A 21748-nucleotide genomic window follows, 5' to 3' on the forward strand; every position below is an offset into this window, starting at 1 on the left:
AACATTATTCAATTTCAAATTCAAACATTTGTTAAATAATAATTTATTACAAAAATCCATGTTTTCATTTATAGTCACGTTGGTTCGTCACAGTATTGTTCTTCTGTTGCATTTTTAATGATTTGGAAATCATTTTCGATTGTATCAAAATTGATTGTTGTGAAATCAACTGGGAAAAATGCGTTTTTCTCTTTCACTATGAGATCTCCGTCAGTATATCTTTGAGATGAGTGAACCAACAAAACGTATTTTGCATTCATCATTTTTGCAGATTCGATTGCTTGTTCGATTGTTGTGTGCCTTAGCGCCTCTTCTTCCTCCGAAACGTAGTCCTCGTCTTTGAATGTTGCTTCATGGATAAGAAAATCGCAATTTCCAAATGATCTTTCCATCTCTCTGTGAAGAGGGTTTCTGTCACCGCTGTACACTATCCGTTTCCCTCCGACCGTGATGAGGCATGCCATTGAGTCTGGGACGTGTAAAACTTCACATGATTGAATCGTTGCATCTCCAACTTGAACGGGATTGTTTGTACGCTGGATAATGTTTACTTTAAAGAAGTCATTTCCGTAAAAACTTTCATTAGATTTGACATATTTCGATAAATTGATCGGACACATTAATGGAATCTGCTTGTTTGTATACTTAACACGATCAAATAGAAGGCCAATAAGACCAAATACATGATCGGAATGATAATGTGAAATCCAAATGCAGTTCAGATTTTTGAGAACTTCAATTGCTCCTGAAAAACCAAATTTGCGCTGAATCTGAGAAAGAGTTCCTGGACCACAGTCAAGCAGTATGAATCCAGAGGGTGTTTGAATCAGATGAGAAGAATTAGCTCGATGTGGGTATAAATAACCAGATCCAGTCCCAAGAACAGTTACACTAAATGTAGTTACAGGAGGTATAACTTGTTCGGGGATGAATGGCTTATACTTAATTGGTGGAATTTTTATTCCATAATCCTTTTTAGGAAAGATCTTAAATGTTGATTTTGGGGTACACCCTATAAAACCGTCCGGTGGCGGTTTGGGGTGCTCCATGGCCAGCGGTTGCATGTGACCGTTTGATTTTTGAAGCACTTTTTCGTAAAGGTTAAATGAGCTTTCGAACAAAACATCGCCTGTCTTTGGGAAGCAAAGGTTATTTTTAATTCCAGCAAACTTACTTATATAATCTGGATTGTATAGTATTTCGTCTGGAGTGAAATGAATTGCAATTGAAAATTCTGATAGATCTGGAAGATCGTTAATATCGCTTATTTCTTGGCAATCAATAACAATGATACGATCTATTTGGATTTCAGGTCCAACAACCATATCAGATGTTATGATTTGTCCATTTTCTAAAGTTATTGATTCTCCATTTTTCAATTTTCTGAAAAGAGGACCTGATGGAACGCCAAGTTCTTTAGCTTTTTTAACATCAAAAGCACCTGGTGCATTTGGAAATTGAACTGTAAAACAAAAACTGTTTTTAAGTTCAATCCTTTTGAATTTGAGTCCTGATGGCATTTGATTAAAAACGTCATCTTGATAATTTTTAAGATCTAAAACAGAAAGATGCTTTCCAAGTTGTTTTGGAAGAATAGAACTTAATTCTTCGTTGATACTTGAATCAACACCACGCGGATTAAGTTCTTGAATGAGTTCAATCAAACCACTTATTTGTTGAGGGTTTACATACGTTGGAATTAAGCGTTTTGTCTTTGTTAATTTAAAAGGTTTAAGTTTGATTAACCTTTGGAATTCTTCTGGAATCCCAATTAGAAAGTCCATTTCTTCATACCTTAAAACAACGCAAGGATGTGAATCTTGTGATTGACCTGATACAATAATCAACTCAACTTTCATGAAAATGTCTTGGCCACATCTCCAAAATTTTGGAGATTTTGCTGTGAATTCAAGCTGTCATAACCGTATCAATTGAATTTTTCTATTGAGTAAAGTTATGATTTTAGCTACGATATAACGAATCTTTTTGTGTGAAAATTTTGCCTTTTTCTCAGCCAATGGAATGAGAAACTCTAATAGTTACATCATCCAAAACAAAACATTTGTTTAAAATATCCATATTAAGTTAAAATTTCGCAAAAATTAATATAACATATTTATTCAAAAAAAAATCGGTTTCATTCACCAAAGATATCTTCATTTAATTTCTCTATATGGACTTTATCTATATCTTTCCTTTTTCTTTTTCTTACTAATATAATCGTGATTACAATAATTATTGCTAATACAACAACAGCAGCGATTACAATGCCAATAATTTCCCCAACGCCTAAAGATTTAGTATTTCCTTCGTCGTCATATGAATAATCGGAAGAAATTTCTTCAGACATTGATTCTACTTCAGAAGACATTGGTTCTAAACATGAAGTTAAAACAATAGTATTATTTCTAGCAACAAAGAACAACTCATTTGTTATGTTTGCATTAATAGTTTTAATGTTTGAACAATTTATCCATTTGTCCACATTAATTATTGATGCGTAAATTAACGGAATTCCGTTTTCAAAATAACTTTCAATTGATTCAATACCAGAAGCGTTAACGATAACATTCAATTGACTTGGATTCTGAACTTTATTACCGAAACCAATGAACGGGGCACCCGAATCCGAAATCTTTAATGTCATATTTGTAATATTATCCGAAATATTAATATTATCATTCGTTGATAATCTTGAAGCAGGTTCCAAAACTAATGAATTATTTATATTAATTTTAATTGTTTCAACTTTAGCATTTCTTCTAATCAACAAATTGTTCACGTAAATTGGTATATAATCATTATTATTTTTAATGGAAAGAATTGTTTTTGTTGTAACATTTGCTATTTCGATTGTATTAATTTCATATTTTGATTTCTTTGTAATAATATTATCAGTTGGTCTATATAATATAACTCCACTTAATACATTTGATACATCAGTAATACCAATACCTATTTGATGAATAATTTTATTTATAGTTATTGAAATTGCTTTAATGTTATCTTTAATTATATAATTCGTTAAATAATTAAATGCGTTTTCAATTGACATTTCAGTTGATTCTAAAACATTTTGAATTTTATTTATAAATGAAATAATTTTTTCGATTTTTGGAATATTTTTAATTATATAATTTGTCGGACTTTGTAAATATAATTCAGTTATATAATTTGATATATTATTAAATATTTTTGTTATATTATTAATATTATATAAATATGGATTTTCATTAGTTTTATATATGTTTAAAAATTCAATAAATGAAATGTTATTATAAAATATTTGTTCAAATGTATAATTTATATCCCAAAATCTTTCATCGAAATTATTTATTATATATTTTAATGTATTATTTGAGTTAATATCTTCAATTAATTTAATATAAATATTTATAATTATTGATGAATTAGAATGAATCATTTCAAAGATGTCATATAATGTTGTTGATTGATTTTGTAATTTATTTATAATCGAATTAATTTTTATAAGTTTTTCTTTATTGAAAAGTTGTGAAAACATTTTAATTATATTCGAAATCAAATTGATGAATGAATCAAATGAATTGAACCAATTTAATTCTTTTAATATATCTAAAAATCCAAATTTTTTAATCATTTGAGATATTTCATAACATTTCTTCCAATTAATTTCATTAAACAATTGTTTAATTGGTAAATCATTTTCATAATAATATTTTAATTGTTTAAACAGATAAATATTTGATATAAATTCTTTGTCTTCTATTAAAAATGTTAAAATGTTATCTAAAATTGTTTTACTTTTGATATTAATATCAAATTCTTTTAATATATTATCAATTAAATCTGTTAATGAATCATTCGGAAATGATTTACAAAATTCATAAATTTGATTTTTAATAAATTGATATAATGTTATATTAATTAAATCATATTGTGAAGCCAAATTAAATACTTCATCAATATTATCTTCGAAACATGAATATAATATATTTATAATTTGTTTTGATTTTTCATTTGTTATATTATATTTTTCATAAAGGAAATTATACATATTTAAATTATCACTTAAAATATTGATAACTATGTTTAAATCAGGTATAACTTCTGGTGAAAATAATTGAAGTATTCCTGAGACAAATTTTAATAAAGTTATTAAATTAGTTTGGATCTTTTCAATACGTAAAAATGGTGGAACTTCTTTAAAATCTAAAAGTTTTAATATAATTTGAAGAATTTGTTGTATTGGAGATATATAAGGTTGAATAACTTGATTTATAACTTCGGTTAAATAACCTGATTTCATTACATATAAAATTAATTCTTTATTAATTAATGAAGTAGAATTAAATATATTCGATAAAGTTTTGATTGGTTCATAATAAATATTATTTAGATTAATATCATTATTGAAATTAGGTATTGTATATTTATTATTTATAAATATATTTAATAAATTTATTATATTATTAACATTTAAATTAATTCCAATTTCAGAAAATATATTAACAATTTTAATATTATTTAAATGTTCAACAATATAATTAATAACATTTTTGACTATTACTGAATTCCAATTAAAAATAAGAGTTAAATCATCATTAACATATTGATTTATAAATATTTTAATGAGTGATATATATGAACTTATATCAGGAAGTTTAAAAATTTCAATTAAATTAATTTCATTTGTTAATATATTAAAAACATTTTGAATGTTTTGTTGATCTTTTTCTTGAACGAAGTTTGGAATTAAATTATTATTTTCATTAGAAAACGAACGAATTAAATCTATAACTTCATTAACAGTATAATTAATTGAATCCATTCGAACTAAATCATTTAATGTTAATTTACCTAATAAAAATCCAATTGGTATATTAAAGTAATGTTTATATTCTGGAATTTCTTTATTAAATAATAATTTTATTAAATCTGTAATACCAATATTTTCATTATTATAACTTTTTTCTAATATATTATATAAATTCATTGTGAAATTATTAATATTTATAATACCATTAGTGAAATTCTTTAATATATTATTTGGTGTTTCATTTAATAAATTAATGAATTTATTACATATTGTTGATATATTTAATGAAATATTATTAATTAATGGTAACTCAGAAATTTTTGTTAATTTAGCATTAACATTAATAATTGTTTGTTTATATTTATCACCAAATTCTTTTAATATTTGATGAAGTTTATATACACTAAAATTATAATAACTTTCATTAGAAACTATAAATAAGTTATAAAGATTATGTAATCCAATTATTTCATCAGAGTTATAATAATAATAGAAATTATAAAATGAATTATTTAAATCCCAAAAATTGGGATCAACACTTTCAACAATTCCTTTTAATGAACTTCCTTCATTTAATTTAATTGATATGTTTTTAAATGCTGTTAATAGTATTGATGAATTATATTTAATGTCATCAAATAAATTACAAATTGTATAATTTTCATTTTGTTGTATCCTCAAAATAATTTTTTGTGTTATATTTAATATGTTTCGTATTTTTGATTCTGTTTCATTACCAATGTAATCATTAATTTTATTAATTAATTTAATACTTAAATTATAAATTTGATTTAATATTTCATCAAATAAATTTATATTAAAATTCTCTTTAAATAATGAACGAATCGATTCACTGATTTTACTGATGTTTATCTCTTTATACATATCATCATTTATCTTTAAATATGTTAAAAATTCGCGAAATTGTTTCGTGTCATCAAAATAATATGTAAAAATTTCTGTTAAATAATTGTTGGTTAACATATTAAATGAATAAAATAAACATGGTGAGAATTTTAATACATCGGAAACTGTTATTGGTAATACAATACCAAATGAATTATTCATAAAATTACTAAACATTATATTAATGTCTGAACTTAAATTTTTAAAATCATTTGATAATGTTTCAAATGATTTAACAAAATTGGTATAATTGAGATAAATCGTTGAGTTTGGTATCATATCTGAAATAATTCTTATAATGTCACTAATCGAATTATTAACATTAACTATTTTTGTGATGTTTCCTAAATAAGTTTTTATAACTCCTATCGGAATTCCAACTTTTTCAAGGTAACAGTTCAAATTGAACGAGTCTGTTAGGATGTAAAGTAATGATTCAATGGCCATTTGAGTCTTTTCATTTGGTATGAACTTGTTGAAAAATAAAAATACTTCTTTATAGAAGTCAAGCATTGATGTAAAAGCATAAAATTCAGAATGCGCAATGTTCATATCATCTTGAAATGTCATGTTCCGGAATTCAAGATCAGCTCTAACAAGTTGAACTTTAAACCACATGGACTCAACAAATGGCTTAAAGAATTTTTGTATGAGTTGTGGGAAATATGGAGTTAATAACATAAATGTTTGGTAATTAATCAAAGATTGTTTCGTAAATTTAGATGCATAGTAATCAATTTGCTCAAATGATTGTTGGGGAATTCCTAAATCCGTATTAAACTGTTTTATTGTATAATTATTATCAGATAAAAGCATCAACAAATTACCAATGTTTTCAAGAGGAAAATGAAATTGTAATACATAATCAACAAAGTCTTGAAGATTAAATGAGTTGAAATTATTGTAAAGATAAATCAAAATATCTTTCACATATTTCTCTGTTTCTCCATCAAGAACCTCAACGAAAATTGGATAAAAAATATCTGGGATTAAACCTTGTATTGGAAAACCGATTATTTCTTCAAGATTTAAAGGCATGCCTTTCAAAATGCTTGCAGCAAAAGCTAAAGAATTTCGTGTCTGATTTGTAAGGAATATAGGGATTAAGTTTTGACTATCGCTAGCGAAAGAATTAACTAAATTTACAATATCATCTTCTGTATATGTCTTATTACTAAAATCAAACAATGTAGTAATTGTGCCTTTACGTGATAAAAATGATAATATCCTTTCTAAATCCAATAAAAAGCTTGAACAAGTCAGGAAGAAGATGAAAAACATTTGACCCAAATTTCAGTTGGTTGCAACTTTTTTGAGTGTGCTGACCAAATAGCCTTTGAATCGTTGTGACATGAAATTTTAATAAAAACTAAAATATTTTGCTATCATTAAAATATATCAAAGAAAAAATAGTATTAAAATATTGGATAATAATGTGAGATAGATATGTCAAATATATATCATAATTAATCTTACTTATCTTGAAAATACTCAAATAATTTTTTATTCCAACACCAACTGTAATCCGAAAAAAGCCGATAAGAATTAACGGTGGATTAAAGAGAACGTTAATTGATGTATTTCATTTGACAAAACAAATTAATATATTTAAACTTTATTTACAGAACCAAACAAAGAACAACGCACATTTTCTATGAGAAATCCGTCGTCACAAATGGATGTTGCGCCAAATTTTCTGGCTGTAATCTATCCAACGGGTCCAACGCCAATATCTTCTCCAAGAAGTCTATGAATATAATTCTTTTCGCTCTTTCTTCTTTTCTTTCTTCTTGTGTGTTACCGATTCCATTTTTATAATTCAATACAATTTCGGTTATGTTATCGTATTGGAATATTCGTGGAATTGGTATTGGGACTAAATCCTTTTCCATATAGTATTGGTCGACTTCTTTCAGTTGGCCATCGGGCGTGAAAAACTCTGTGTATCGTGGAGATGATTGCAACATCATTTCTGGAAACATCCCACGAAATTTGATGAAGAAAAGAAGCATTTGGTACTCATCTTGGCCAGGAAATAATGGAATTCCAGTAAAGAGTTCAAATAGTAAACATCCAAACGACCATGTATCAATTGGATATGAATAACTAAGCTCTAAAATAACTTCAGGTGCTCGATAGTAACGAGACTGGATATAAAAATGGTTGGAAAGTGAAGAAAATTGTGAACTTCCATAATCAATAAGTTTGACTTGAGCTGAAAAACCATCGGCTAAAACAACATTTTCTGGTTTAATGTCGCAATGAATAATCTCACAACGTTTAAGAGCAATAAGAACTGTTATGAGATTTCGAGCAACACTTTGGATTAGGCTAAGACGAAGACCATGGAATTTTCGGCATTCAAGGACAGAATACAGATTAAGAGATAGAAGTTCCATAACAATGCAAATATGATCATGGTAATTAAACCATTCATAGAGGCGTGATATGCTTGACTGTTCTTCTGGTGTTGTGTTGTCCATTATACGCTTAAGAATTTGAATCTCGCTTTGAGCTTGTTGACGATATCTGTAATGAGATTTTGTGATTTTGATTGCTACTGATTGTGGTGCATTAGCCATTGGAGCCCCAATGTTATTGGCTTGATATACATGACCAAATTGACCACTTCCAAGTTTTTGCATTATTTGATACTTGGAACCACTGGGACTTTCAATAACGTAATTCGTGGAAACAATCAGGTCGCCATTTGCGTTGTCATAACACTGAGGATTAACGGGGATATTGCTGGAGATGAAGTGCTGTGCCATGACAATTGCCACTTTTTGAATTCGAGTTAATTCAAAAGATTAGTCGCATCACAAATGGATTTTAGTGATATAATTCCACAATAATTTAATGAGAAATAATGAAAAATATATATAATAATAAACATTTAAAACGAATTTGAAATATATGTTATTGGAACGACAATTTTCATATAAAAAAATAATTTCACAATTCGATTTTCTGAACTTATAAAACGCAAACAAAACATTTACAAAACAATTAATTCAACCTCCAAAAGTTAATAAAACCGCATTCATCACAACTTGCAAATGTATTTCCACATTTCGCAGCACAAATTACCTCGAATCCAGTATGTCTATGTACAGGCGCCACACCTCTTTTCCTTGTTTTAACCAATATTTCACCATCTTTTAATTCGTCAGGTCTCATTGCCTCTTTATCACCATCAAGTAAATAAAATGCTCTTTTCCTCTCCACGTCATCCATCAATAAAGCGCAATCAGAGTTTACAGCTACGAATGCTTCATTTCCATATGGTAACATTTTTGCTCCCTCCATCATCATCTTAACGGTCTCCTCGCCAGAACGTTCGAGTTGCACAAAAGTGCCAGTGTTAACGGCAAATGCCAACGGTTGTGTGGATAAATAAGGGCAAATTTGTATCGTTGGCTCTGTTTGCTTTGCGTATAACGGAAGCATCATTCGTTGGTCGAATATCATTGTATATCCCAATCTAAATCCTACGCCTAACATTGGACGACTTTTCCAAGCGCATAAACAAGAAGTATTTCTCATTCCTAAGCTTATATTATACGCAGGTTGTTTTTGTCTGATGTCATAAGTGTATAAATTTCCATTGTTCGTACAAAACATTATATTATTCGCATCGATTGTAGTTAATGCGTTGATTCTAGACTTAGTCTGATACATAAGTATTGTAGCCTTTGATGATATATCAAATTTATGTAGAGAATTATCATCAGTCGCTATAATATATTTAGTATCAGAAGAAGGAATCGAAATACAATTTATGATACTTTCGTTTAAGTTCTCATAAGAGAAAAGTTTTTGAGAAACCAAATTTTCGCGTGAAGGAAGTTGTCCACAATTTATTACATTTCGCTTATTTTGTGTTATGTATATATAAGTTTTCGAATTTCCAGATATTAATTTTATAGGAAAATCGGATTTATAACATGAAACGAAAAAAGGAGAAATTTTTGTTATAGTAAAACTAAGTTTTGGTGTATTAATTTTATTTAAATCGTTTTTCGAATTTGATTTCATTTTATTCATTGATGAGTTTTTATCGATATTAAATAAATCACTAAAATTATGTTTTTGCATTTGTTTAAAATGTACCATTATTTGTTTTACAATAGTATCAATTTGTTGATTCATTTCTTTATAATCGAAATTCATTATTTCATTAACAATCTTTTCATATATACAAAATGAATATTCACTAATAATTACTCCTTTAGATAACAAAACATGAAATAACTGTAAACTAAGTAATGTTATTTTATCCGATTGATTCATTCGATATAAAACAGTCGGAATAATATTATCATATGATTGATTAGAATATAAAAGTGGATGTAAAACATTACGAAAATAATTTATGAAATATTTAAGCGATAATATCCATAAATCATTTTGCGTTTGTGATAATAAAAAGATACACGTCATACCAAAAAAATCATAATTTTCTCGTTGAAGCATTAACGAATTGACAAAAAATTCAAACGTTTTAGAATGATTTGGTGTATGTAATACAAATGATATTAATTTACTAAGAATTGGAAATGCTTTTGGTGATATACGTTGAAGCTCAACACCAAATTGTGGTAAAAACTCAGCAAATGATATTAAATCATTTTCAGTGGAACATTTTTCTTTAATGAAATAACTAATTTTGGAATAGAAAAAATCAAGAATTTCAGAAGAAATGGAATCAACTGTTTTAAGAACATTAGCTATCATGGAAAGTGATTCCCTTTTAACAACAGATGAATTATAATTAAGTGACTCTAAAAAAATTGGTATAAGTTTAGTTAATCGATCTTCAACATTAATATGTCCACAAAATTTCATAAGATAATGAAGAAATTCAACTTGTTGTTCAGGAGTATGTGTGTTATTAGTGATCTTGGATGCATAATAATTAAGAAAAAGAATACTGTCGGCAGAATTGACTTTCGAAGGTTTATATATGTCACTTTTCGTGTAAAACGATTTGTACATTAAATCAAACTCACGTGGAAAAGTGGCATTTCTAAGTGCTCTTTCGCTTTCTTTTGGATTAAGACTAAGAAGACCTTTGATAAGTTTTTTGATTTCAGGATCTTCAATCTTAAGAAGTTTTGAATCAAGAACTGAATTATCTTGAATGTAATCAGCAACAGTAAAAACATCAAAAAGATGTGAGCCATCGAGGTAAATAAATGCAATAACACAACCAAGGCTAAATAGATCAGACGATTTGAAATCAATAGATTCTGGTTTGAACTCAAAATAACGGAGAGGATATAAATAAAAGGAATTGGAATCAGTGTTTCCTGAAAAGTAATGAAGATAGAGATAAGGTTGTGATGAATCAATGTTTCGTTTAAATGGGGCAAAATCAATAAGAACAACTTGGCTATTATAGTCAATAGCAACATTGCTCGGCTTGAAATCATAATGCGCTATGTTTCTTGAATGAAGTTCACCAATAATTCGTATTAATTGATATGTTATCCATAATTTTTCTCGGGGACTTAAAGATTCTGCAATATCAAGAAGAGTAAACCCATATTTTTTACGTATTAAAAATGCTCTTGTATACTTTTTACCTGATTTATCAAATGATTCTGTTAAGGTTCTATATGGTGAAACGCCTGGAATTTTACTGCTCTGCAATTTCTCAAAAAACTTTGAGTCTTGGTTACAGTTGTGTAAGTTTGATTCAAATTGTATTGCTTTTATAAATAATAATTCATTGCTAAAATCCTTTGCTTCAAGATTGAGCATGTAAACACCTGTATTTAAGTTTTTGACAGACTTTATCCCGTTTTTACTATTTAATGTTTCTGTATACCATTTTCCACCAGAAGGAATCACAACATTGTTCCCCATTTTAACGTAAACCATTTAAATTTTGAGTGGGGAAAAAAATACTTGCAAAAAATCGCAATAACAAATCAAAAAATTAAAAAATAAAGTTAATCACTCGACGGCTTTACTGACGTAATTCTTAGGTCACCAAATCTGTTGTAGATTGTCACAATATATTGTTGGTTGCCAACGAGAATGGTAAGTTCAATGTTTAAACCAGCAACGACCTGTGTGCGCGCCTTAAGGACTTTTATTTCAGCATTTTCACTTGCCCCTGGAAATAATTCTTGGATATTTTGATTTTGTAGAAATGTCATTGCGTCGCTTACGCTTTTGGAACTTATATCTGCTTCAGTGTACCCTCCTAACATTATATTCTTGAGTAATGTAATGAGCATAAAAGCTGCCAACATGGGAAATAAATTTCTGGGTTTTAAACCTTCCCGTTTGAATAGATAACGATTAAATTTGATTCAATTTTATAAGAAGATTTTGCTCAAATTTTGTTTTTTCTTTTCTGTAAAAATCATTAAGAATAAATGTTTTTCTCGTATTCTGAAAAGTATTTTTTTTTTGATAACCATTTTGAGTTTTAAAAAATCCAAATATAATAAATTAATTTATTATTAATGGAATGTTTTTTAGTTTAAGCCATGGATACTCTCCACTAAGTGAGTTAAGAACCAAAAGACTTTCTAGCTAAAAAAAAAGGTCAATTTACGCTAAATCAAAAGTTTTTAGAAACTGATATAAAAATGGGAATTGACAATGTATGTTCGAATGTATAAACGTCCCCCAAATGTGGAAAAGAATATCGAAACATCTTGAAGAATCACGAATCTTTCAACTTCCGACTAAACCTTATTTAGAATTTAAATTTCAGAATGAACATTATTATTTGTCAAGTCGTTTATTTTATCCATTTTCAATTGACTTTTCAGGTGATTATTCACCAAGACATCTTAAAAATATTCGACGAAATTCACGTCTTTCACCACAAACACCTTTTCATATTGAATTATCGAGTGATAAATATTTTTGTAGTTGTTTTCGTTATAAATTTCCTTCAAGTTTTAAATATCTTCCCAGTTTTTTTCATGATACATATTTATCAAGTACTTTTGTTATTGAATCAGGAAGTATTTCTAGTATATTTAAAATTGAAAGTAATAAAAAATTTATTAGTTCTTTATCTTTTAATCCACTTTCAGCAAGTTTATCAATTTATTTTGAACATTTTGGTCTTGAATATTTACACGATTTTGACGAAGAACAAATGTCAATTTCATTTTTATATCAACGTTATTTCAAACGAACATCAATTACAATTTTAAGTTCTATTTATGGTAATTTCAGTACATTAATTACTACGGAATTAAAACGTATTCGCGTGACAAGTTTTCTTGAAATGAATCTTTATACATTAGGAAGTTCGAGTACGATTGGATTTTCAATTCCATTTGGAACACATTTTGTTAATATAAGTTTTTGTCAACCGAAATTTTCATTAACGATTGAAATGTCAATTAACAATATTAACGAAATCAAAGAGAACATTCCAAATATTCACGAAGCAACAAAAGGAAACAAAATAAATAAAGAACACAAGGTGACGAAACGCGGAATTTCTATTTATCTTCCTCTTAATTTTCATTGGAAACAAAAATAAAACATAACGAATATTCATTTAATATAAATAAATTATATAATAATGACAATTTTTTTTAAATAATATTTTGTAAGAATGATTCAAACTTCATGTCACTATGTTTAAAAAATACTTAAGTTAACAATAATTACTTTTTAAATGTTCTTTATTCTCGAAGTCAATATGAATTTCTGAATCGCCATATTTCAAAATAAATATTGCTGAATAATTCAAATCAAATTATTAAAACCTTCTCACACACACACAAAGAAAAAAAAAAAAATTAATTTAAACCAAAACACATTCTAATTTCACAATTATATTAAAACCAAAAATTTTATTAATTTAATTTCTTCCCATTAATGACCCAAAGAATTCTATTTTCGACAACCTTAAATTATAGTAACCCATTGTGTTTTGTCTAATTTGTTTAATTTCGAAATGTTGATAATATTGTGTATTTTGGGAAATACGGAAATAACCCACTGCCCCCAACCGATTAAATTGATTTGTATTTGGAACTCTATGTAATTCTGTCCACGCCCCAGAAGGGTTATTGGTACCCCTTATGGTCCACCCCGTCAGGTGACCGTTACCTTCGTGTGTGTGCGTTTTCAATGAGTAGCCCGTTAACGAGACCCTATAGTCCATAAAGTTAATTCTTATGTACGAATCGCGGGAATCTTGTGTGCCGAACCAATCGTTTGTATGTGGGTCAATTAAAACACTTAAAGTTGAATGAGAAGTACTTGATGCAGTCATCCGAATAACGTTTGCTAGGACTGGGTTACGTCCAACGACTAAATATAAATGTGCAAAAATGCCTTTGAACATATGCTCGGCATTATTATCATATTCGAATAAATTGGCAGAGAATATCGATGCTAAACTATTTAAGTTTCCACTTGTCGACTTAAGTTGTTTCGGTATACTCGAATCAATCTTTGTGGTGGTTGTCGATGGCGTTTCTGTTTGTTGTTTAAATTCAAGTTGATGACTTAATTGTAGAAATGAACTTCGATATTCATTGAGATCAATTGTGGAATCGGATATAAACTTCTTTAGATTTGTTGTGTTAAGACGTTCGATTCGAATTTGTTTTAATAATGTTAAATATTTTTGAGGTGAATTATCTTGAAATGTTTGGATATATGTTAAAAGATCATTTTCATCAGTGATGGAAAAATATGGCGATGAAAATATCATAGATAAAAGTTCGGATGAATATCGATTAACATAAATATTGTTTCGAAGTTTATCAAATGAATTAGCAACTGTAGAAAGTTGCTTGGTATAATCTAAGCCTAATGAATAAAGTTCTGGTAACATTTCAGCTTCGGCTTCAATATCAGTGCAATCTGTTAAAAAGCGATTTGTTAGTTGTAATAATTCTGTAATTCCTAACGATTCACTAATGGCAAAAATAAACGGTACGTTTTTGGAATTCAATTGAATTGAATTGCCACGGAAAAAAGTGACAACAAGCTCAAATGGACCTGGAATTTGTGGTACAACATATTTGGTAATAGTAGGATCTGTGGAATAGGATTCAAAAATTTGAGTAGAAAGAGAAATGGCTGAACCAAGCCAAATTGGATATTCTTTATCATAATATAGAAGTGTAAAATCTTGTGGAGTGTGAGGTGGAAGTGTAAAAGAACGTGAAATGTAGGTGTTGGATAGGGTTGGCGAAAATGGAAATGAACATAATTTATGTCCATTAATTGATGTCCCGTCAATTGCTTGGCAAAAACGCTTACAGGCAATGTTAGATTCAAATTGAAGTAAAAGCGCACCTTCATCCCAGTTGTTGACTTTTTCGATGTATTGAATATCTTGAGCACCATAGGATGAAAACATATCATTGTAGATTTTGGGATCGTCAGGTTTGGGAAGACCTAAAATAATGGCAATTGATTTGGATGAATATCCTTTTTCGAATTCGTTAATTATGGCAAATTGAAATTGAGATTGGTCGCTATGAAGAAGCTTGTTATATGTGTCTGTTTCTGAAAAATTTATAAAAACAAATGGAATGCTATAAACACGATTTTCATAGATATACCTAAAAGTTTGAATATCTTTTAGTTGACCAAATTGACTAATTGCTTGCATGATTTCTTGTTTTGAAGTGCTAGGATTAAATAAACGAAGGATTAAGCGGGTTGTCTGGTTTTGTTCCATTTGATTTTTTTTCTTATTTGACAGTCTTTGCTTTAAATTGTAGCCCGTTAATATTTTAAATAGTTTACTTCATAAAAAAATAGTGGACAATGAACTTTGTAATGCAAAAAAATTTTCAAGATAGACACTAAAGTTATATATAAACCATTTTTAAATCAACCAAATTTATTCGTTTTAAAAAGGATAAAGTGTGTTTTGAATATCGAACAAATATGAAGAAAAAGGCATAATTTATTTCGAAGATTAAACAAGCCAAATGTCACATTAATTTCAAATTGTTATATTTTATTTGCTAATGACCTTGTTATTGATTATGAATCTTGTGCTTCAATTTAATATATTTAACAGCGAAAAAAGAACATTTAAAAAGTAATTATTGTTAACTTAAGTATTTTTTAAACATAGTGACATGAAGTTTGAATCATTCTTACAAAATATTATTTAAAAAAAATTGTCATTATTATATAATTTATTTATATTAAATGAATATTCGTTATGTTTTATTTTTGTTTCCAATGAAAATTAAGAGGAAGATAAATAGAAATTCCGCGTTTCGTCACCTTGTGTTCTTTATTTATTTTGTTTCCTTTTGTTGCTTCGTGAATATTTGGAATGTTCTCTTTGATTTCGTTAATATTGTTAATTGACATTTCAATCGTTAATGAAAATTTCGGTTGACAAAAACTTATATTAACAAAATGTGTTCCAAATGGAATTGAAAATCCAATCGTACTCGAACTTCCTAATGTATAAAGATTCATTTCAAGAAAACTTGTCACGCGAATACGTTTTAATTCCGTAGTAATTAATGTACTGAAATTACCATAAATAGAACTTAAAATTGTAATTGATGTTCGTTTGAAATAACGTTGATATAAAAATGAAATTGACATTTGTTCTTCGTCAAAATCGTGTAAATATTCAAGACCAAAATGTTCAAAATAAATTGATAAACTTGCTGAAAGTGGATTAAAAGATAAAGAACTAATAAATTTTTTATTACTTTCAATTTTAAATATACTAGAAATACTTCCTGATTCAATAACAAAAGTACTTGATAAATATGTATCATGAAAAAAAACTGGGAGGATATTTAAAACTTGAAGGAAATTTATAACGAAAACAATTACAAAAAATATTTATCACTCGATAATTCAATATGAAAAGGTGTTTGTGGTGAAAGACGTGAATTTCGTCGAATATTTTTAAGATGTCTTGGTGAATAATCACCTGAAAAGTCAATTGAAAATGGATAAAATAAACGACTTGACAAATAATAATGTTCATTCTGAAATTTAAATTCTAAATAAGGTTTAGTCGGAAGTTGAAAGATTCGTGATTCTTCAAGATGTTTCGATATTCTTTTCCACATTTGGGGGACGTTTATACATTCGAACATACATTGTCAATTCCTAAAAATGTTCTGTTAATTTCCTCGAATTGAAAATGTGTTTGCCATTTTATAGTCTCCAATTAATAGGCTTCACATATGACTAATTACTTTCAAATGTAAAAAAATAATGCATTTATATTTATCTAAAGAAAATGAACAAAAAAACATATACACTACTTTTCATAGTCACGCATATTTTGGTAGTTTAGCTCATATTCATCACATGGATCGAAAGCTGATTTCTTTGTTTGAAGTCTTTTCATTTTTCTGTAATTCCTTTCTTCTTCATCATCACTGAAATCCTGATTCTCAACAGCTTCGTCGTACCTATTTGATGCATCACAACCTGGATATTTTCTCTCGATTTCATCTGGATCTGGAAAATCTGCATCACCTTCAACGGCAAATAGCTCAGTGCCAACTGGGATCTGACCTTTGAGTATCATCTTTGGGTTTTCGACTGGCCCAAATAAGTCAATTACTCTTGTTATTGGATTTCTGTTTTCATCAGCAAGAAGTGATCCTGGAGCAACAGGCCTACCAATTGTATCAGCAACACTAAAGTGACCTGAAAAATGATGTACTATAGCAACAGGAAGAATTGCCGCTTCTTCTGGAATTATTGCAGGAATAGGACCAACTTCAATTTGCTCTAACGGAATTTCATGTGCAGACCGTTGACTTTTAGTGTCATCATTTTGCATGCGATTTAGTTCATCTATTTTTAACATAATTTCTTCATCATCAGAATCAGATGCTTCAATTGTTGCTACTGTTTGAAATGTTCGACGACATGGTGGACATGATGGACCACTACCAGTTTGGGGAATTTCTTCTATTAAACTTCTGTAAGCAGCCCATAAATCGTTTGCTTCTGTTTGCTCGGTCATTCTAATTTTTGACAGTTTTAATTTCTCTGAATTAATTTTGTCATTTTAATTCTAAATGAAAGCTTAAATTTGGTTGACTCCTTTTTTTAAATTAAATTTCTAACAAAAATTACAAATTTTTCATCTCGAGAAACAAGTAAAAGCAAATAAATGGCATGAAACAGAAACAAGAAGGAAGACATTAGAAAAAATCTAACCCTACATTCAGAAATGTTAATATATAGATCAAAACTAGTTAACAATATTCAACTTGAATAAATTTTCGATTCCAAAGCCATTTTTTATGAAAGCTACATAAAAAAAAAATCATGATAAAACCATGGGTAAAAAAATTATTTTGATTTTGAGAGGTGATTCTGTACAAGACACTGTCAACCAACTTTCCCTCTTATAGATTTCTTTTTAATTTTATAATTATTTGTAATGTATTTAATACATTTCAGATTTTAACATATAAGGACAGTAGACAAATTTTTATGAAGATATAATCATTTTTTTAATTTTTACTTTGAATTTAGTCACTTTCTATTTAAATTTGTGTACGATACAATACACAAACGGTCATCTAAGCAAAGACTGGATGTACCAATTAACCACATCTAAACCAGTATATACAAGTATTGTTGAAAAAATGTTTAAAATATTTTTATCTTCTGTTTAATTTTGTGATTCCTTGTTGTGACTATCGCTCACTCGTGGAGGAACGAATCTTGATGGATTTGTAACCGCAAAATGAATTCAAAAAGTTATTTTTTCTTCTTTGTCCAGAGCCTCCAATAATGAATAAATTGTTTCAAGAATCATACTATTTATAGAACTAATAAATTATAAAAAATTGCAAAGACAGATTTTTGAATTTTTGCTCTTGTCTATAGATATTGAAAATCTTGTATAACTTAAAAACGGAATGAAAACTAAAAAAAATTATATAAATTAATATTGACCATTATTAGTTCTATATATATTTTGAATTTGAACTTCTGTATTTAATTCTGTAGCCCAAAAAAGCATTTTGAAATTTTGGAGATTGCTCATAAAAAAATAAGATAACAAAATTTGGTTAAGATAATTTTATTGATTAGAATGTGTATACTTATTTATTTATATTTCTTTGAATTTAGTTCAGTGGAAAATGAAAAAAATTGATTTTCTGATTTGAAACGACCGTTTATTTGGTTGAAAGCGTCTTTTCTGTACCAATTTTAGCGGTTGAGGAATTCAATTACAACTTCATTTTCTTCATAAACAATCAAAATGGGACATATAAATATGAATGGGAAATTCTTCAGTTGATTTATCAAGTAATGTTTATTTTAAATATGGAATTTTTTTTTCAATCGTTACATTTGATATTTGAAATATTTAATAATGATTATTCAAATTCCATTTCGTGAAATATAGTCAAATGGCATGCTTGTATAATTTTGCAAAATGATATTAATCTAAATTTTATGAAAGAAATTGAAAGATATGAAGAAAAAAACAACATTAAATTCAAGATATTTGAAATTTTAAGGCATTTTGTTCTTAATAAAATATCATAAGAATCAAATTATTTTCTTGGTATTCTTCTTGAACAATTTAATTGATTTACGTCTTGTTAAATGTAATTCATACTTAGTATTTCCCATATTTTATTTCAAAAGATTCCATTAAATAAATTTGGAATGCTTTATGACTATTATTGAGAATGTATTTTATGTAACTTTTCACTTGTTTAATATCATAATCCAAGCAGTAAAAGCACAAAATATTTTTGCTACTAAGCCTTCAATTAGTACTTCCAGCTCTTTGTTAATATGCTTACTTCTAAAAAAAAAATATTAGCTCAAACATATTTTTATTCAAACTTCACTAATAAATCCTTCATAAAATATCATTTAAACATATTTTTTTCATGCAAATATTTTGAAATTATTTTTGAAGAGTCAGATTGTACCACCCGTACCCATATGGTGCCTTGGATGGCGTCAAATGAACTTGAGTCAATTTCACTTTTATCATTCGCGAAAGGATTAGAGGTAATCTTATGATGTTTCACATAGTCAATCCCTGTTTGATGATCTTTTTTTCTATTGTACCCAATCCGAAGTGTAACGCTTCATTACTACATAGTACTGCATTATAATTTTTCTATTGAAATTAGCCTTTTAAAAAATCATTTGAAATGACAGATTTGTGAATAGACTTTGAGTCCCATCCTCGCAGCAAAACAGCATTAGAATCAACCCCTTTCTCTTTATGACGTATGTAATATGGTTCTCTTAATAAACGCCAAACAAAGATGAAAATCATGTAATAGAATATATTAAAATTGATAAATTTTTATTCACCATATAATTTTTTGAAAAACATCGAAATAATCATTCTGAGAATCGCATTTTTTCATCAAAATTAGAATTTTATTTTGAAGATTTTTAAAACATCTTTAGCATAATTGCAGGTATCGAATATAATTATAGCAATTATCACTGATATTATAAAACAACAAATTATCCAGAGTCATGTTGTCATTTTGGTTGATATTTTTTACAAGTCACTTTATAACATTTTTAAATGTACTTCCATGAGCATGTTTCTTTAAAAGTAAAATTATACAAAGTATTTTGTGACTTTGATGATTTTCATAAGTTTGTGTGCTGATGTTAATTTTTGGTTTGTTATTTTTCTTTTTATTGTCTTCTTTATACACTTGAAATTGGAGTTGGTTTTGTTCATCTGTAAAACTCCTTTCATTAGTTATCGAAAGCTAAGAAATATCATTCATAGAAGAAGATTCTGAATTAGTATTTTCTTTAGCACCTTTTTTATGAAGTAAAGTTTCTATTATATTATAACATTATTGTTGTGCGATTTGAATTGCTGTATAATAATATTAAAACATATTCCAAATTATTCAAGTGAATATTTGTTGCATTAGCATCAATTCTAGTTCAGTAATGTTAAGCCATAATATAAAGTTGCATGCACAATCAAATTTGATCAGATTATTTGTTCTGAATGTTCTGGATGAACTTGATTCTTTTTTAAATAGTTTTTGTTAAATAATAATTAAATTTATTAAAAATTTTTTTAATAAAAAATTTATATGTGAAACACAGTTTTTATACCAGACTTTACACAAAGAAAATTGTATTAATGTTAAATTTCAGAAAACGTTAATGGAACGATTTTTCCAGTTTTTGTGTGCGCCCGTTTGAGTCTTGAAAAATGTCAAAATTCCGAAATGTTCTTTCTTTTTGCACCTGCAGTACTCTCCCTGATGCCTGTTCCAAAAAGATATCCTGGATTGCGTTGGGGTACAAATAATCCTATCATCACAGTAGAACTATTTGCTGATCCATTATGTCCTGATTGTCAAGCAATTTGGCCTAGAATTCAATACATCCTTAACACATATTCACAACAAATCAATGTTATCGTTCACATGTTACCACTGCCATATCATACTTGGGCATTTGTTATCACACGTTCTATTCTTGCATGCAATTCACTTAATGAAGGCACAGGAAACAAATTTTTGGAACTCCTCTATGCTGGTGATATTGATCAGTTCCAAAATGATCCAATGAAAGGGTTTGGAGAAAGAGATGTTCTTGAGTTGGTCTCAAAATATGTTCAAGAAAAGCTCCTCATTAATACTCAAACATTCCTCACAGAGTACAACAAAGCAGATATTTCAATGGCAGCTCGAATCGAGTTTAAGTTTGCTGCATCTCATTCAGTCTCTGGCACACCAACTGTTTATGTTAATGGCGTTGAAACTGAATTAAATGCAGAACAAACACAAGAAGAATGGGATAATTACTTTAAGGCCCTCCTATAAACAATAATTTTTTTTTCATATTGTAGCCAAACCGTTTTCAATCATTGAATTCTTCGGTAACTTTCATTATTTTTTAAAATTGAATTTATTAAATTATGAATAATTAAATTTATCTAATTCTATTGGTCTTGATAATTATCATTTCTATTATCCTTAGTCACGATTCATCACTCATGTGCTTTTTGTATTTAATTCGAATTCATTTGTGCTTTCGACTTATTTGATAACGAAATTTTCGAAAAATTATTTGTCA

General features: G+C 27.9%; 6 protein-coding genes across 6 annotated transcripts; 1 reads left to right on the forward strand and 5 right to left on the reverse strand.

Moving 5' to 3' along the window:
• Positions 1-74: 74 nt before the first annotated feature.
• On the reverse strand, positions 75-1859 carry GO595_010032 (metallo-beta-lactamase superfamily protein; the record flags this gene model as incomplete). Its single annotated transcript, XM_067912666.1, has 1 exon — positions 75-1859. One exon carries the CDS (start codon positions 1857-1859, stop codon positions 75-77), a length of 1785 nt encoding a protein of 594 aa, XP_067769805.1.
• A 5497-nt stretch (positions 1860-7356) lies between these two features.
• GO595_010033 (CMGC family protein kinase) lies at positions 7357-8475 on the reverse strand (the record flags this gene model as incomplete). Its single annotated transcript, XM_067912667.1, has 1 exon — positions 7357-8475. One exon carries the CDS (start codon positions 8473-8475, stop codon positions 7357-7359), a length of 1119 nt encoding a protein of 372 aa, XP_067769806.1.
• A 238-nt stretch (positions 8476-8713) lies between these two features.
• GO595_010034 (CAMK family protein kinase) lies at positions 8714-9250 on the reverse strand (the record flags this gene model as incomplete). Its single annotated transcript, XM_067912668.1, has 1 exon — positions 8714-9250. The coding sequence occupies one exon, from the start codon at positions 9248-9250 to the stop codon at positions 8714-8716; it is 537 nt and encodes a 178-aa protein (XP_067769807.1).
• A 4297-nt stretch (positions 9251-13547) lies between these two features.
• GO595_010035 (F5/8 type C domain containing protein) lies at positions 13548-15317 on the reverse strand (the record flags this gene model as incomplete). The annotated part of the gene is made up of 1 exon (XM_067912669.1): positions 13548-15317. One exon carries the CDS (start codon positions 15315-15317, stop codon positions 13548-13550), a length of 1770 nt encoding a protein of 589 aa, XP_067769808.1.
• A 1635-nt stretch (positions 15318-16952) lies between these two features.
• Positions 16953-17669, reverse strand: GO595_010036 (NAF1-domain-containing protein; the record flags this gene model as incomplete). Its single annotated transcript, XM_067912671.1, has 1 exon — positions 16953-17669. One exon carries the CDS (start codon positions 17667-17669, stop codon positions 16953-16955), a length of 717 nt encoding a protein of 238 aa, XP_067769809.1.
• Positions 17670-20895: 3226 nt separating this feature from the next.
• GO595_010037 (DSBA-like thioredoxin domain containing protein) lies at positions 20896-21495 on the forward strand (the record flags this gene model as incomplete). Its single annotated transcript, XM_067912672.1, has 1 exon — positions 20896-21495. The coding sequence occupies one exon, from the start codon at positions 20896-20898 to the stop codon at positions 21493-21495; it is 600 nt and encodes a 199-aa protein (XP_067769810.1).
• Between the last annotated feature and the right edge of the window lie 253 nt (positions 21496-21748).

The sequence above is a fragment of the Histomonas meleagridis genome (assembly GCF_020186115.1).
Source record: "Histomonas meleagridis strain 2922-C6/04-10x chromosome Unknown scaffold_168, whole genome shotgun sequence".
Taxonomy (NCBI): Eukaryota; Parabasalia; order Tritrichomonadida; family Dientamoebidae; genus Histomonas; species Histomonas meleagridis.